Here is an 18,654-nt window from a genome sequence, read left to right as displayed (position 1 = left end):
TTAGGTAGGTACATGTACATACACTCACATAAGGGTGAGTTAATCATACAGTATTAGGTAGGTACATGTACATACACTCACATAAGGGTGAGTTAATCATACAGTATTAGGTAGGTACATGTACATACACTCACATAAGGGTGAGTTAATCATACAGTATTAGGTAGGTACACGTACATACACTCACATAAGGGTGAGTTAATCATACAGTATTAGGTAGGTACATGTACATACACTCACATAAGGGTGAGTTAATCATACAGTATTAGGTAGGTACATGTACATACACTCACATAAGGGTGAGTTAATCATACAGTATTAGGTAGGTACATGTACATACACTAACATAAGGGTGATAATCATACAGTTAGGTAGGTACATGTACATATACACATAAGGGTGATTAATCATACAGTATTAGGTAGGTAGGTACATGTACATACACTCACATAAGGGTGAGTTAATCATACAGTATTAGGTAGGTACATGTACATACACTCACATAAGGGTGAGTTAATCATACAGTATTAGGTAGGTACATGTACATACACTCACATAAGGGTGAGTTAATCATACAGTATTAGGTAGGTACATGTACATACACTCACATAAGGGTGAGTTAATCATACAGTATTAGGTAGGTACACGTACATACACTCACATAAGGGTGAGTTAATTCATACAGTATTAGGTAGGTACATGTACATACACTCACATAAGGGTGAGTTAATCATACAGTATTAGGTAGGTACATGTACATACACTCACATAAGGGTGAGTTAATCATACAGTATTAGGTAGGTACATGTACATACACTCACATAAGGGTGAGTTAATCATACAGTATTAGGTAGGTACATGTTCATACACTCACATAAGGGTGAGTTAATCATACAGTATTAGGTAGGTACATGTACATACACTCACATAAGGGTGAGTTAATCATACAGTATTAGGTAGGTACATGTACATACACTCACATAAGGGTGAGTTAATCATACAGTATTAGGTAGGTACATGTACATACACTCACATAAGGGTGAGTAAATCATACAGTATTAGGTAGGTACATGTACATACACTCACATAAGGGTGAGTTAATCATACAGTATTAGGTAGGTACATGTACATACACTCACATAAGGTGAGTTAATCATACAGTATTAGGTAGGTACATGTACATACACTCACATAAGGGTGAGTTAATCATACAGTATTAGGTAGGTACACGTACATACACTCACACATAAGGGTGAGTTAATCATACAGTATTAGGTAGGTACACGTACATACACTCACATAAGGGTGAGTTAATCATACAGTATTAGGTAGGTATATGTACATACACTCACATAAGGGTGAGTTAATCATACAGTATTATCTAGGTACATGTACATACACTCACATAAGGGTGAGTTAATCATACAGTATTAGGTAGGTACACTACATACACTCACATAAGGGTGAGTAAATCATACAGTATTAGGTAGGTACACGTACATACACTCACATAAGGGTGAGTTAATCATACAGTATTAGGTAGGTACACGTACATACACTCACATAAGGGTGAGTTAATTATACAGTATTAGGTAGGTACACGTACATACACTCACATAAGGGTGAGTTAATCATACAGTATTAGGTAGGTACAGGTACATACACTCACAAAAGGATGAGTTAATCATACAGTATTAGGTAGGTACATGTACATACACTCACATAAGGGTGAGTTAATCATACAGTATAAGGTAGGTACACATACATACACTCACATCAGGGTGAGTTAATCATACAGTATTAGGTAGGTACATGTACATACACTCACATAAGGGTGAGTTAATTATACAGCATAAGGTAGGTACATGTACATACACTCACATAAGGGTGAGTTAATCATACAGTATTAGGTAGGTACACATACATACACTCACATAAGGGTGAGTTAATCATACAGTATTAGGTAGGTACATGTACATACACTCACATAAGGGTGAGTTAATCATACAGTATTAGGTAGGTACATGTACATACACTCACATAAGGGTGAGTTAATCATACAGTATTAGGTAGGTACACGTACATACACTCACATAAGGGTGAGTTAATCATACAGTATATAGGTAGGTACACGTACATACACTCACAAAAGGTTGAGTTAATCATACAGTATTAGGTAGGTACACGTACATACACTCACATAAGGGTGAGTTAATCATACAGTATTAGGTAGGTACACGTACATACACTCACATAAGGGTGAGTTAATCATACAGTATTAGGTAGGTACACGTACATACACTCACATAAGGGTGAGTTAATCATACAGTATTAGGTAGGTACATGTACATACACTCACATAAGGGTGAGTTAATCATACAGCATAAGGTAGGTACATGTACATACACTCACATAAGGGTGAGTTAATCATACAGTATTAGGTAGGTACATGTACATACACTCACATAAGGGTGAGTTAATCATACAGTATTAGGTAGGTACACGTACATACACTCACATAAGGGTGAGTTAATCATACAGTATTAGGTAGGTACATGTACATACACTCACATAAGGGTGAGTTAATCATACAGTATTAGGTAGGTACACGTACATACACTCACATAAGGGTGAGTTAATCATACAGTATTAGGTAGGTACATGTACATACACTCACATAAGGGTGAGTTAATCATACAGTATTAGGTAGGTACATGTACATACACTCACAAAAGGGTGAGTTAATCATACAGTATTAGGTAGGTACACGTACATACACTCACAAAAGGGTGAGTTAATCATACAGTATTAGGTAGGTACACGTACATACACTCACAAAAGGTTGAGTTAATCATACAGTATTAGGTAGGTACACGTACATACACTCACATAAGGGTGAGTTAATCATACAGTATTAGGTAGGTACACGTACATACACTCACATAAGGGTGAGTTAATCATACAGTATTAGGTAGGTACACATACATACACTCACATCAGGGTGAGTTAATCATACAGTATTAGGTAGGTACACGTACATACACTCACAAAAGGTTGAGTTAATCATACAGTATTAGGTAGGTACACGTACATACACTCACATAAGGGTGAGTTAATCATACAGTATTAGGTAGGTACACATACATACACTCACATCAGGGTGAGTTAATTATACAGCATAAGGTAGGTACATGTACATACACTCACATAAGGGTGAGTTAATCATACAGTATTAGGTAGGTACATGTACATACACTCACATAAGGTTGAGTTAATCATACAGTATTAGGTAGGTACACGTACATACACTCACATAAGGGTGAGTTAATCATATAGTATAAGGTAGGTACATGTACATACACTCACAAAAGGGTGAGTTAATCATACAGTATTAGGTAGGTACACGTACATACACTCACATAAGGGTGAGTTAATCATACAGTATTAGGTAGGTACATGTACATACACTCACAAAAGGGTGAGTTAATCATACAGTATTAGGTAGGTACACGTACATACACTCACAAAAGGGTGAGTTAATCATACAGTATTAGGTAGGTACATGTACATACACTCACATAAGGGTGAGTTAATCATACAGTATTAGGTAGGTACACGTACATACACTCACATAAGGGTGGGTTAATCATACAGTATAAGGTAGGTACATGTACATACACTAACATAAGGGTGCGTTAATCATACAGTATTAGGTAGGTACATGTACATATACTGACATAAGGGTGAGTTAATCATACAGTATTAGGTAGGTACATGTACATACACTCACATAAGGGTGAGTTAATCATACAGTATTAGGTAGGTACATGTACATACACTCACATAAGGGTGAGTCAATCATACAGTATTAGGTAGGTACATGTTCATACACTCACATAAGGGTGAGTTAATACAGTATTAGGTAGGTACACGTACATACACTCACATAAGGGTGAGTTAATCATACAGTATTAGGTAGGTACATGTACATACACTCACATAAGGGTGAGTTAATCATACAGTATTAGGTAGGTACATGTACATACACTCACATAAGGGTGAGTTAATCATACAGTATTAGGTAGGTACATGTACATACACTCACATAAGGGTGCGTTAATTATACAGTATTAGGTAGGTACATGTACATACACTCACATAAGGGTTAGTTAATCATACAGTATTAGGTAGGTACACGTACATACACTCACATAAGGGTGAGTTAATCATACAGTATAAGGTAGGTACATGTACATTCACTCACATAAGATAAATTCTGATTTGTTTCCTTATTTCAAAATTGCACTTTAACTGATCATTGTAAACTTTTGTATTTTAAGGTCATTTGACCAGAAGGGTCAGGATGACCGATAGTCATCATATTTTGTCCGTCATTGTGTGCCGCACGTAAACTTTTTACCTTTTGAACTTCTTTTCAAGTTCTACCAGTGCGATTTAATTAGCTGAAACTTCCTTGAAATGATCCTGATATGATCTTGACAAAGTGTTGTTACATCTCTGGTTGGTCCCAAATCAAAGATGGCTACCATGACACCATATCTAATTAATTTCCTATATGACTATTGCCAAGGTAGTGAGATGACCGTTAAGGCCTTTTGGCCTCTTGTTATTTCAGTGCTGCTTGTTCCAGTCAAGTAGGGACATCACCTGGTAAAGATTTTAAAGGATCAGCTTCGAATTCTGTTCCAGGTAAGCATGTCACCAAAATGAGCTTGTGTAAGCTTGTCGCCACAAAAAGCGAGTCACCACAATAAGCCTGTCACCACAATAGGCCTGTCACCAAAATAAGCCTTTAACCCTTTATACACTTTAACTGCATCACCAGGCTTCCATGAGGAAAGTATACAATGTTCAACACGAACATTGTTGCAACATCTGTCAAGTGTATGCACCATCTCAATGGCACTTTTTGAAGTTTCATTCTGGATTGATAATACGTTTTTAAAGTTGGATTTATTAAGTTTCATGTTTATTTTTGAGAAATGTTTTTGTAATAAAGTTGCTTCAAAATGAATCAAACTACACAGTGATGCTATCATTTCCAAATATTATTCGATATGAGGACTTCAAAAATTATTAAAAACATTTACAGGTCAGAAAATGGTTGATTTTTTGTCGGAAATACTCAAAATATTGCCAATTTTTTTTATAACTTTTAGAAAAAAAATGCACAAATTACTTGAAATATCGTAAACAAATTAATATATATCTGAATCTAGGCTTAGTCAATATATTTGCTCTGAAAAACACTGATATTTCTGCTTTGTCCTTGCCGGTTCACTACCCATTCACCGCTACTTTCACTTTCAATCGTTTCGAGTAGTGTGTTTGTTGTGGGATGTTTGTACATTATTTGCCTTTGAAAAATGCACGAAAATTATCTATCAACTTTAAATGAAGTATATTAAAGGTTTATTGAAGTTTTGACAACAAGTTTCTAAAAAAAATTATCAACACTCACGGCTGTAAACTTGCCAGTCCATTCCAACACGGCGTCAGGTAATGGCGATAGTACGGGACCTCGCCGTTTTCATGACCGTCAGATTTTTGATTGGTCAAATTGAATAAAACATTGTCAGATTATATGCTTTTAGGTCTGTGATATTTAGATATCATGACATTGTACTTATAATTACAAATATCTGCCGTAATATCAACAACAGAAGCCATGATGGCGTCCCCGGTAACATGAGTGAAGCAGTGAACACATGTGTGATTTTCTCGGTTAATTTATTCAGAGTTTTATATAGTAACACTGTGCCGATTTTTGATTGGTTAGAAATTTGGTCATGTCTATAATTAGATTGTAAAGTCTGAACACAGGTGGCGCTTTTTTCACGTGATACGAAGTTAGAAAAACATTGATAGTCAAAATGGCGTCCAGAGTCGCTTGCATTGAGATCGTGTACGGGCGTCCAGAGGCGCTTACATTGAGATGGTGCGGGGGGTCCAAAGTCGCTTACATGGGGCAAGGGGTAAAGGCGTCCAAAGGCGCTTACATGTGGTAAAGGGTTAACAACAATAAGCATGTCAGAAGAATAAGCTTCCCACCACAATAAGCTTGTCACCACAATAAGTCTGTCACCAAAATAAGTCTGTCACCACAATAAGCATGTTTTCACAAAAATGTATCACCTTAAAGAGCTTGTCTCCACCATAAGCATGTCACCACAATAAGTTTCCCACCACAATAAGTCTGTCACCACCATAAGCTTGTCATCACAATAAGTATGTCACCACAATAAGAATGTCACCACAATAATCTTGTCACCACAATAAGCTTGTCATAAAAATAAACTTGTCCCAACAAGAAACATGTGTCACCACAATAAGCTTGTCACCACAAAAAGTGTCACCTCAATAAGCTTGTCACCACCATAAGCATTTCACTTCAATAAGCTTGTCATCACAAGAAGCTTGTCACCAGAATAAGCTTGTCACCTCAATAAGCCTGTCACTAGAAAAAGCTTGTCACCACATTGAGCCTGTCACCACAATAAGCTTGTCCCCACAAAAAGTGTGTCACCTAAATAAGCTTGTCACCACCATGAACATGTCACCTCTATAAGCTTGTCACCACAATAAGAATGATACCACAAAAATCTTGTCACCACAAAAAGTGTGTTACCTCAATAAACTTGTCATCACCATAAGCATGTCACCACAATATGCTTGTCATCACAATAAGCTTGTCACCACAACAAGCGTGAAACCACAAAAAGCCTGTCATTACAAAAAAATTGTCACCCCTATAATCTTGTCACCACCATAAGCATGTCACCTCAATATACTTGTCATCACAATAAGCTTGTCACCACAACAAGCATGATACCACAATAAGCCTGTCATTACAAAAAAATTGTCACCCCTATAATCATGTCATCACAAAAAGCATGTCACCACAATAAGTCTGTCCCCACAATAAGCATGTCACAACAATAAGTCTGTCCCCACAATAAGCTTGTCATCACAATAAGCATTTCACCACAATAAGCTTGTCTCCACAATAAGTTGGTCACCACCATAAGCTTGTCATCACAATAAGCATTTCACCACAATAAGCATGTCTCCACAATAAGCATGTCTCCACAATAAGCTTGTCACCACCATAAGCATTTCACTTCAATAAGCTTGTCTCCAAATAACCTTGTCACCACAATAAGCATGTCACTACAATAAACATGTTGCCACAATAAGCTTGTCACCACAATAAGCTTGTCACCACAATTAAGCCTGTCACTACAAAAAAACATGTCGCTAAGATAAGCTTGTCACCACAATAAGCTTGTTGCCACAATAAGCCTGTCACCACAATAAACCTGTTGCCACATTAAGCCTGTCACAACAATAAACCCTGTCACCCCAATAGGCTTATTGACACAATAAGGTTGTCACTGCTGTAACATCATTGAATAAATCCTATGAGAGGTTTCGAATAGTTTTTACCATTGGGGCAAAAAATCCAAATAAAAGGAAAAGAGTTCATTGTAGGTAATTGATAGAGAATGTATTTTAGACAAGGGAGGTAACTATTGGAAAGGGGAGGTAATTAATATGATGGTTTATTTTATTGCACAATGTAAACTACAAATCTGTTCTGGTTCATTGATAGGTACTTCGTCTTTAGCTGCAGCCATTCATGGGGAGACCAGCCCAACGCTTACATTTAACTCAGATTCTCCATTGTTATTTTCCGAGTAAGTTTGGTAACTTACTAAGAAGTATATAACTGTATGCTTAGTAAGAGAATCAGTGGTGAAGAGATACATAATTGGCTTTAAATTGATAGCCTTGGCATTTGTTTATTCAAAAAGTCTTATTCAATATGCTTTCTCATCATGGAAAAAAACAGGGTTTATGATAATGTGTGTTATTACAAGTTATTATAAATCCATATTATGATAACCAATTTTATTTTGGTTCAGACTGAAGTGTTTATATAAGACCTATGATATAATTATTCTTTAATATATATTACTTTTTAGCCCACCATCATCAGATGGTGGGCTATTCAAATCGCCTTTCGTCCGTGGTCCGCCGTCCGTCCGTCCGTCCTTCCGTCCGTCCGTCCGTCCGTCCGTCCGTCCGTCCGTCCGTCCGTCCGTCCGTTAACAATTCTTGTTACCGCTATTTCTGAGAAAGTACTGAAGGGATCTTTCTCAAATTTCATATGTCAGTTCCCTTAGGACCCTCGTTGTGCATATTGCATTTTGGGACCGATCGGTGAACAAGATGGCCGACAGGCGGCCATCTTTGATTTTGATAGTTAAAGTTTGTTACCGCTATTTCTCAAAAAGTGCTGAAGGGATCTTTCTCAAATTTCATATACAGGTTCCCCTAGGACCCTAGTTGTGCATATTACATTTTGGGACCGATCGATGAACAAGATGGCGGAGAGGCGGCCATCTTGGATTTTGATAGTTAAAGTTTGTTACCGCTATTTCTCAAAAAGTACTGAAGGGATCTTTCTCAAATTTCATATATAGGTTCCCCTAGGGCCCTAGTTGTGCATGTTGCATTTTGGTACCGATCGTTGAACAAGATGACCGATAGGCGGTCATCTTGGATTTTGATAGTTAAAGTTTGTTACTGCTATTTCTCAAAAAGTACAGAAGGGATCTTTCTCAAATCTCATATGTCGGTTCCCCTAGGACCCTTGTTGTGCATATTGCATTTTGGGACCGACTGGTCAACAAGATGGTCGACAGGCGGCCATCTTGGATTTTAATGGTTAAAGTTTGTTACCACTATTTCTCAAAAAGTGCTAAAGGGATCTTTCTCAAATTTCATATACAGGTTTCCCTAGGACCCTAATTGTGCATATTGCATTTTGGGACCGATCGGAAACAAGATGACCGACTGACGGCCATCTTGGATTTTGATAGTTAAAATTTGTTATCAATATTTCTCAAAAAGTACTGAAGGGATCTTTCTCAAATTCCATGCATAGTTTCCCCTTGTACCCTAGTTGTGCATAGTACATTTAAGAACTGATCCATAATGCCTTTCGGCACTGATTGGTAAACAAGATGGCAAACCGGCCGCCATCTTAGATTTCATTGTTGAAGTTTGTTACCACTATGTCTTAGAAAGTACTATAGCGATCTGTTTCAAATTTTATATGTAGTGTGTTTGAACAAGTTTGAAAAGCAGGGAAAAGATCCCTCTTTCCATTGTCAGACATAGATCATTCTTTGGTGGGCGCCAAGATCCCTCTGGGATCTCTTGTTAATTATTAAAAGTGATCATTCAATATTTGTAGGGAACTTTGTAAAATTGGAAATATGTCAATGAATGGAAGAAAAAAATGATAACTAATGTAAGATAAAATTTCAGCTCAGAACGTTCTGGACAGGACAGCGAAGGACATGACCTAGACATCCCTACACGGAAACCAAGTGAGAGGAAAAACGACTGTATTTACAGGGTAAGTAATACTGTCATAACATGTCAGGTCACTGGTCAGGGTAGGTAATACTGTCATAACATGTGAGGCCACTGGTCAGGGTAGGTAATACTGTCATAACATGTGAGGTCACTGGTCAGGGTAGGTAATACTGTCATAACATGTGAGGCCACTGGTCAGGGTAGGTAATACTGTCATAACATGTGAGGCCACTAGTCAGGGTAGGTAATACTGTCATAACATGTGAGGTCACTGGTCAGGGTAGGTAATACTGTCATAACATGTGAGGTCACTGGTCTGGGTAGGTAATACTGTCATAACATGTGAGGTCACTGGTCAGGGTAGGTAATACTGTCATAACATGTGAGGTCACTAGTCAGGGTAGGTAATACTGTCATAGCATGTGAGGTCACTTGTCAGGGTAGGTAATACTGTCATAACATGTGAGGTCACTGGTCAGGGTAGGTAATACTCACATAACATGAGGGGTCATTGGTCAGGGTAGGTAATACTGTCATAACATGTGAGGTCACTGGTCAGGGTAGGTAATACTCCCATAACATGTGAGGTCACTTGTCAGGATAGGTAATACTGTCATAACATGTGAGGTCACTTGTCAGGGTAGGTAATACTGTCATAACATGTGAGGTCACTGATCAGGGTGGGTAATACTCCCATAACATGTGAGGTCACTTGTCAGGGTAGGCAATACTGTCATAACATGAGAGGTCACTGGTCAGGTTAGGTAATACTGTCATAACATGTGAGGTCACTTGTCAGGGTAGTTAATACTCCCATAACATGTGAGGTCACTGGTCAGGATAGGTAATACTGTCATAACATGTGAGGTCACTGGTCAGGGTAGGTAATACTCCCATAACATGAGAGGTCACTGGTCAGGGTAGGTAATACTCCCACAACATGATAGGTCACTGGTCAGGGTAGGTAAAATTGTCATTATATGTGAGGTCACTGGTCAGGGTAGGTAATACTCCCACAACATGTGAGGTCACTTGTCAGGGTAGGTAATACTGTCATAACATGTGAGGTCACTGGTCAGGGTAGGTAATACTGTCATAACATGTGAGGTCACTGGTTAGGGTAGGTAATACTGTCATGGTATGTGAGGTCACTGGTCAGGGTAGGTAATACTCCCATAACATGAGATGTCACTGGTCAGGATAGGTAATACTGTCATAACATGTAAGGTCACTGGTCAGGGTAGGTAATACTGTCATAACACGTAAGGTCACTGGTCAGGGTAGTTAATACTGTCATAACACGTAAGGTCACTGGTCAGGGTAGGTAATACTGTCATAACATGTGAGGTCACTTGTCAGGGTAGTTAATACTGTCATAACACGTAAGGTCACTGGTCAGGGTAGGTAATACTGTCATAACATGTGAGGTCACTTGTCAGGGTAGGTAATACTGTCATAACACTTAAGGTCACTGGTCAGGGTAAGTAATACTGTCATAACATGATAGGTCACTGGTCAGGGTAGGTAATACTGTCATAACATGTGAGGTCACTGGTCAGGGTAGGTTATACTCCCATAACATGTGAGGTCACTGGTCAGGATAGGTAATACTGTCATAACATGAGAGGTCACTGGTCAGGTTAGGTAATACTCCCATAACATGTGAGGTCACTGGTCAGGGTAGGGAATACTGTCATAACATGTGAGGTCACTGGTCAGGGTAGGTAATACTCCCATAACATGTGAGGTCACTGGTCAGGGTAGGTAATACTCCCATAACATGAAAGGTCACTGGTCAGGGTAGGTAATACTCCCATAACATGAGAGGTTACTGGTCAGGGTAGGTAATACTCCCACAACATGATAGGTCACTGGTCAGGGTAGGTAATACTCCCATAACATGATAGGTCACTGGTCAGGGTAGGTAAAATTGTCATAATATGTGAGGTCACTGGTCAGGGTAGGTAATACTCCCATAACATGTGAGGTCACTGGTCAGGGTAGTTAATACTCCCATAACATGTGAGGTCACTGGTCAGGATAGGTAATACTGTCATAACATGTGAGGTCACTGGTCAGGGTAGGTAATACTCCCATAACATGAGAGGTCACCGGTCAGGGTAGGTAATACTCCCACAACATGATAGGTCACTGGTCAGGGTAGGTAAAATTGTCATAATATGTGAGGTCACTGGTCAGGGTAGGTAATACTCCCATAATATGTGAGGTCACTGGTCAGGGTAGTTAATACTGTCATAACATGTGAGGTCACTGGTCAGGGTAAGTAATACTCCAATAACATGTGAGGTCACTGGTCAGGGTAAGTAATACTGTCATAACATGTGAGGTCACTGGTCAGGGTAGGTAATACTCCAATAACATGTGAGGTCACTGGTCAGGGTAGGTAATACTGTCATAACATGTGAGGTCACTGGTCAGGGTAGGTAATACTCCCAATAACATGTGAGGTCAGTGGTCAGGGTGGGTAATCTGTCATAACTGTGAGGTCATGGTCAGGGTAGGTAATACCCAATAACATGGAGGTCACTGGTCAGGGTTAGGTAATACTGTCATAACATGTGAGGTCACTAGTCAGGGTAGGTAATACCCCAATAACATGTGAGGTCACTGGTCAGGGTAGGTAATACTCCCATAACATGAAAGGTCACTGGTCAGGGTAGGTAATACTCCCATAACATGTGAGGTCACTGGTCAGGGTAGGTAATACTCCCATAACATGTGAGGTCACTGGTCAGGGTAGGTAATACTCCCATAACATGATAGGTCACTGGTCAGGGTAGGTAATACTCCCATAACATGATAGGTCACTGGTCAGGGTAGGTAATACTCCCATAACATGATAGGTCACTGGTCAGGGTAGGTAATACTCCCATAACATGATAGGTCACTGGTCAGGGTAGGTAAAATTGTCATAATATGTGAGGTCACTGGTCAGGGTAGGTAATACTCCCATAACATGTGAGGTCACTGGTCAGGGTAGTTAATACTCCCATAACATGTGAGGTCACTGGTCAGGATAGGTAATTCTGTCATAACATGTGAGGTCACTGGTCAGGGTAGGTAATACTCCCATAACATGAGAGGTCACCGGTCAGGGTAGGTAATACAGTGGAACCTCCCGAAATCGATCATGGTCGGTGCATATAATTTCGGCCGGTTTAGAGAGGGTTCGGTTTGGAGAAGTGAACCGAATACCGATCATCATGATCCGGATTTAATCAATCGGAAGTCGTTTTTTACATTAGTGCATCGCATGTATGCCTAGTGTTCGTTAAAACCGACCGATATTGATTGTTAATGTGAATGTTATCACAAAAGAGAGAATCATACGTTTAAAAGGAATGGATTACAGCAAACTTGACTTTGTTACCGCTTATAAACGTAGTTTAGTTAGTTAGTTGCGTGAATGTTCTTGGGGATGTTCTCGTCTGCAACCTACATACGACTGATCGCTTCCAGTTACGTCAAGAATCAAATCATATCGTCTAATTACACGATGATCAGTCGATGCCGGTCATTATATGACATAGTCATTTTCTAAAACAATACATAGCTTCGGCTTCTTCATACAGATAATTTAAGTTATCCGACAACTACATATGTAAATAAAAAAAACGTGTGATTTGAATACGAAACTTTCTCTTTATTACCAGCTCTGCTTGTATTCTTACAGTAAACAAACCGCGTGCACATGGTAGACCTTCGTTAGATATCTAAACAATAGGCATGATGAAATAATTACACCACCATCTCGGGTATAATTACCGTGTACCTATAACCATTCATATCTGCATACATGCCCAAGGACATGGCATGCAACAGCTATGGTACAGTTACATGTGTATTTCACGGTCGGTTGATCAGACCTCAATGTAATCTATCGGTGTCGCTCAGGTAAGGCCAGTTTTCAGAAGTGTATTTTAGTTACATTTGACTATTCCGATCTCAAAATTGGTCCGGTATTCGGAATTGGGAGGGATCGGTTTTAGGAAGTTTTATATACTATTAATAAAGAGGAATTCATTCCGTACATGACATCCATGTTCGGTTTCTAGAGGTGATCGGTTTTGAGAAGGTTTGGTTTTGGGAGGTTCCACTGTACTCCCCACTGGTCAGGGTAGGTAATACTGTCATAACATGTGAGGTCACTGGTCAGGTTAGGTAATACTGTCATAACATATGAGGTCACTAGTCAGGGTAGGTAATACCCCAATAACATGTGAGGTCACTGGTCAGGGTAGGTAATACTGTCATAACATGTGAGGTCACTGGTCAGGGTAGGTAATACTGTCATAACATGTGAGGTCACTGGTCAGGGTAGGTAATACTGTCATAACATGTGAGGTCACTAGTCAGGGTAGGTAATACTGTCATAACATGTGAGGTCACTAGTCAGGGTAGGTAATACTGTCATAACATGTGAGGTCACTGGTCAGGGTAGGTAATACTGTCATAACATGTGAGGTCACTGGTCAGGGTAGGTAATACTGTCATAACATGTGAGGTCACTGGTCAGGGTAGGTAATACTGTCATAACATGTGAGGTCACTGGTCAGGGTAGGTAATACTGTCATAACATGTGAGGTCACTGGTCAGGATAGGTAATACTGTTATAACATGTGAGGTCACTGGTCAGGGTAGATAATACTGTCATAACATGTGAGGTCACTAGTCAGGGTAAGTAATACTGTCATAACATGTGAGGTCACTGGTCAGGTTAGGTAATACTGTCATAACATGTGAGGTCACACTGGTCAGGGTAGGTAATACTGTCATAACATGTGAGGTCACTGGTCAGGGTAGGTAATACTGTCATAACATGTGAGGTCACTGGTCAGGGTAGGTAATACTCCCATAACATGTGAGGTCACTGGTCAGGGTAGGTAATACTGTCATAACATGTGAGGTCACTGGTCAGGGTAGGTAATACTCCCATAACATGATAGGTCACTGGTCAGGGTAGGTAATACCCCAATAACATATGAGGTCAGTGGTCAGGGTGGGTAATACTGTGATAATATGTAAGGTCACTGGTCAGGTTAGGTAATACTCCCATAACATGTGATATCACTGGTCAGGGTAGGTAATACTCCCATAACATGTGAGGTCACTGGTCAGGGTAGGTAATACTCCCATAACATGTGAGGTCACTGGTCAGGGTAGGTAATACTGTCATAACATGTGAGGTCACTAGTCAGGGTAGGTAATACCCCAATAACATGTGAGGTCACTGGTCAGGGTAGGTAATACTGTCATAACATGTGAGGTCACTAGTCAGGGTAGGTAATACTGTCATAACATGTAAGGTCACTGGTCAGGGTAGATAATACTGTCATAACATGTGAGGTCACTAGTCAGGGTAGATAATACTGTCATAACATGTGAGGTCACTGGTCAGGTTAGGTAATACTGTCACCACATGTGAGGTCACTGGTCAGGGTAGGTAATACTGTCATATCATGTGAGGTCACTGATCAGGGTAGGTAATACTCCCACAACATGATAGGTCACTGGTCAGGATAGGTAATACTCCCATAACATGTGAGGTCACTAGTCATGGTAGATAATACTGTCATAACATGTGAGGTCACTAGTTAGGGTAGGTAATACTGTCATAACATGTGAGGTCACTAGTCAGGGTAGGTAATACTGTCATAACATGTGAGGTCACTAGTCAGGGTAGGTAATACTGTCATAACATGTGAGGTCACTAGTCAGGGTAGGTAATACTCCCATAACATGTGAGGTCACTGGTCAGGGTAGGTAATACTCCCATAACATGAGAGGTCACTGGTCAGGGTAGGTAATATTGTCATAACATGAGAGGTCACTGGTCAGGGTAGGTAATATTGTCATAACATGAGAGGTCACTGGTCAGGGTAGGTAATACTCCCATAACATGAGAGGTCACTGGTCAGGGTAGGTAATACTGTCCATAACATGGTCGGTAATATGTCACATGGTCAGGGTAGGTAGGTATACTGTCATAACATGTGAGGTCACTGGTCAGGGTAGGTAATACTGTCATAACATGTGAGGTCACTTGTCAGGGTAGTTAATACTCCAATAACATGTGAGGACACTGGTCAGGGTAGGTAATACTGTCATAACATGTGAGGTCACTAGTCAGGGTAGGTAATACCCCAATAACATGTGAGGTCAGTGGTCAGGGTGGGTAATACTGTCATAATATGTAAGGTCAATGGTCAGGGTAGGTTATACTCCCATAACATGTGATGTCACTGGTCAGGGTAGGTAATATTGTCATAACATTTGAGGTCATTGGTCTGGTTGGGTAATACTGTCATAACATGTGAGGTCACTGGTCAGGGTAGGTAATACTGTCATAACATGTGAGGTCACTGGTCAGGGAAGGTAATACTGTGATAACATATGAGGTCACTGGTCAGGGTAGGTAATACTGTCATAACATGAGGAGTCACTGGTCAGGGTAGGTAATATATGTATTTGATAGTAGAGACAGTTTACTTTGCAGAATAATAATTAAAGATATGATGTCATAAAGCTTTTTAAGATACTTGACTATAAGTCGTGGTGTCCTATTTTGATAATCTTTTTCCGTCGTCATGCCTCGTCCATTCTCTGTCGTAACTTGAGTAAATATGAGCCAAGCTTAATGAACCTTTTTATGTAAAGTAACGTTGGAAAGATCTTGGATGACTGTAATTTACGGAGTTATTGCACTTGGTACTAATAATTATTAATGGACCTTGTGAACATGATAACTTGAGTAAATATGCACCAAGCTGATTGAATCCTTAAACTTCGACTACCATTGAAAATATCTTGAACAAGTCTGAAAATCAGCGTGATTCGATCGTAACTTATGGAGTTATTGCTCACGGCACAAATAATAATTATTGAACCTTGTAAACACAATAACAGAAGTAAAGCTTAATGAAACTTTGTATGTAGGCCTATTTGATGGTTGTTCCTATTTTGTCAACAAAAGGCATCAGTTGGCTAGTAAATGACATAACTAATGTGATCAAATATCAGATGAGCCTTAAGACCCATGAGCCTCGTACGACCTTATCCTCTAGTTACAGTAATCAGACTAAATGAAAACAAAAAATTCTGTCTTCATTGATAACTAATCTTTTTGATTGCTGTTTTGTAGGGAATGCCTATTGCCAGACTGAACCGAACCCCTGGTTGTATGGAGAGGCTGCCAAATCTGGTATCCAATAACATACATACAGTCTTATTCAAGGTTCCGGTAGGTCAATATTCAAATTTACCATGGTGATAAGGGACAGAAAATATACAATGTGTCTATTTCCTTGTTACAAGTGGTCATTATAATCTTTTATAAGGCACGAGGGGAAGTGAGAGGACGTCAAATGTTAATGATGCTATGAGTTTTAAACGCAAATTGAAATAGCATTTGAATTAATTCCTCTGTGTGAAGGATGAAATATTTATCAAATATCAATTTCACATTTGATTTTAGGTGTAAATGTATAAATGTTCCGTAGCAAATGGATGCTTGCATACTAATATTACATATCTTACATGAGATGGGAATTGCAAAATAATTATACTCTTATAATAAGAATTGAAAAAAAAAAAGATAATTTTCCTTAATTAAAATGTGTCTGTTGAAATTAGTACGGTATGTTGACTTTGAGGTGTAGTTTTCTGTGACATTAGTATGGTATGTTGACTTTGAGGTGTAGTTTTCTGTGACATTAGTACGGTATGTTGACTTTGAGGTGTAGTTTTCTGTGACATTAGTACTGTATGTTGACTTTGAGGTGTAGTTTTCTGTGATATTAGTACGGTATGTTGACTTTGAGGTGTAGTTTTCTGTGACATTAGTACGGTATGTTGACTTTGAGGTGTAGTTTTCCATGACATTAGTACGGTATGTTGACTTTGAGGTGTAGTTTACTGTGACATTAGTACGGTATGTTGACTTTGAGGTGTAGTTTTCTGTGGTATGTTGACTTTGAGGTGTAGTTTTCTGTGACATTAGAACGGTATGTTGACTTTGAGGTGTAGTTTTCTGTGACATTAGTATGGTATGTTGACTTTGAGGTGTAGTTTTCTGTGACATTAGAACGGTATGTTGACTTTGAGGTGTAGTTTTCTGTGACATTAGTTCGGTATGTTGACTTTGAGGTGTAGTTTTCTGTGACATTAGTACTGTTTGTTGACTTTGAGGTGTAGTTTTCTGTGATATTAGTACGGTATGTTGACTTTGAGGTGTAGTTTTCTGTTACATTAGAACGGTATGTTGACTTTGAGGTGTAGTTTTCTGTGACATTAGTACCGTATGTTGACTTTGAGGTGTAGTTTTCTGTGATATTAGTACGGTATGTTGACTTTGAGGTGTAGTTTACTGTGACATTAGTACGGTATGTTGACTTTGAGGTGTAGTTTTCTGTGATATTAGTACGGTATGTTGACTTTGAGGTGTAGTTTTCTGTGATATTAGTACGGTATGTTGACTTTGAGGTTAGTTTTCTGGTACATTGTATTGAGTGTAGTTTTCTGTGACATTAGTACGGTATGTTGACTTTGAGGTGTAGTTTTCTGTGACATTAGTATGGTATGTTGACTTTGAGGTGTAGTTTACTGTGACATTACTACGGTATGTTGACTTTGAGGTGTAGTTTTCTGTGGTATGTTGACTTTGAGGTGTAGTTTTCTGTGACATTAGTACGGTATGTTGACTTTGAGGTGTAGTTTTCTGTGACATTAGTACGGTATGTTGACTTTGAGGTGTAGTTTACTGTGACATTAGTACGGTTTGTTGACTTTGAGGTTAGTTTAGGTTGACTTTGAGGTGTAGTTTTCTGTGGTATGTTGACTTTGAGGTGTAGTTTTCTGTGACATTAGTACGGTATGTTGACTTTGAGGTGTAGTTTTCTGTGATATTAGTACGGTATGTTGACTTTGAGGTGTAGTTTTCTGTGACATTAGTACGGTATGTTGACTTTGAGGTATAGTTTTCTGTGACATTAGTACTGTATGTTGACTTTGAGGTGTAGTTTTCTGTGACATTAGAACGGTATGTTGACTTGGAGGTGTAGTTTTCTGTGACATTAGAACTGTATGTTGACTTTGAGGTGTAGTTTTCTGTGACATTAGTTCGGTATGTTGACTTTGAGGTGTAGTTTTCCATGACATTAGTACTGTATGTTGACTTTGAGGTGTAGTTTTCTGTGACATTAGAACGGTATGTTGACTTTGAGGTGT

General features: G+C 39.1%; 1 protein-coding gene across 2 annotated transcripts in view; it reads left to right on the top strand.

Annotated features, from left to right (window-relative positions):
* LOC138322805 (poly(ADP-ribose) glycohydrolase-like) overlaps positions 1-18,654 on the top strand; it is a 66,618-nt gene that overhangs the window by 23,689 nt on the left and 24,275 nt on the right. For both annotated transcript variants that reach the window (XM_069266916.1, XM_069266917.1), the window contains 4 exons: positions 4,637-4,710; positions 7,634-7,718; positions 9,358-9,448; positions 16,571-16,669. In XM_069266916.1, coding sequence (XP_069123017.1) covers positions 4,637-4,710; positions 7,634-7,718; positions 9,358-9,448; positions 16,571-16,669 — 349 coding nt within the window. The remainder of the gene's footprint in view (positions 1-4,636; positions 4,711-7,633; positions 7,719-9,357; positions 9,449-16,570; positions 16,670-18,654) is intronic.

Source organism: Argopecten irradians, chromosome 5 (genome assembly GCF_041381155.1).
Source record: "Argopecten irradians isolate NY chromosome 5, Ai_NY, whole genome shotgun sequence".
NCBI lineage: Eukaryota > Metazoa > Mollusca > Bivalvia > Pectinida > Pectinidae > Argopecten > Argopecten irradians.
The sequence above is the reverse complement of the archived record's forward strand: the minus strand, read 5'-3'. Positions and strand labels throughout refer to the sequence as shown.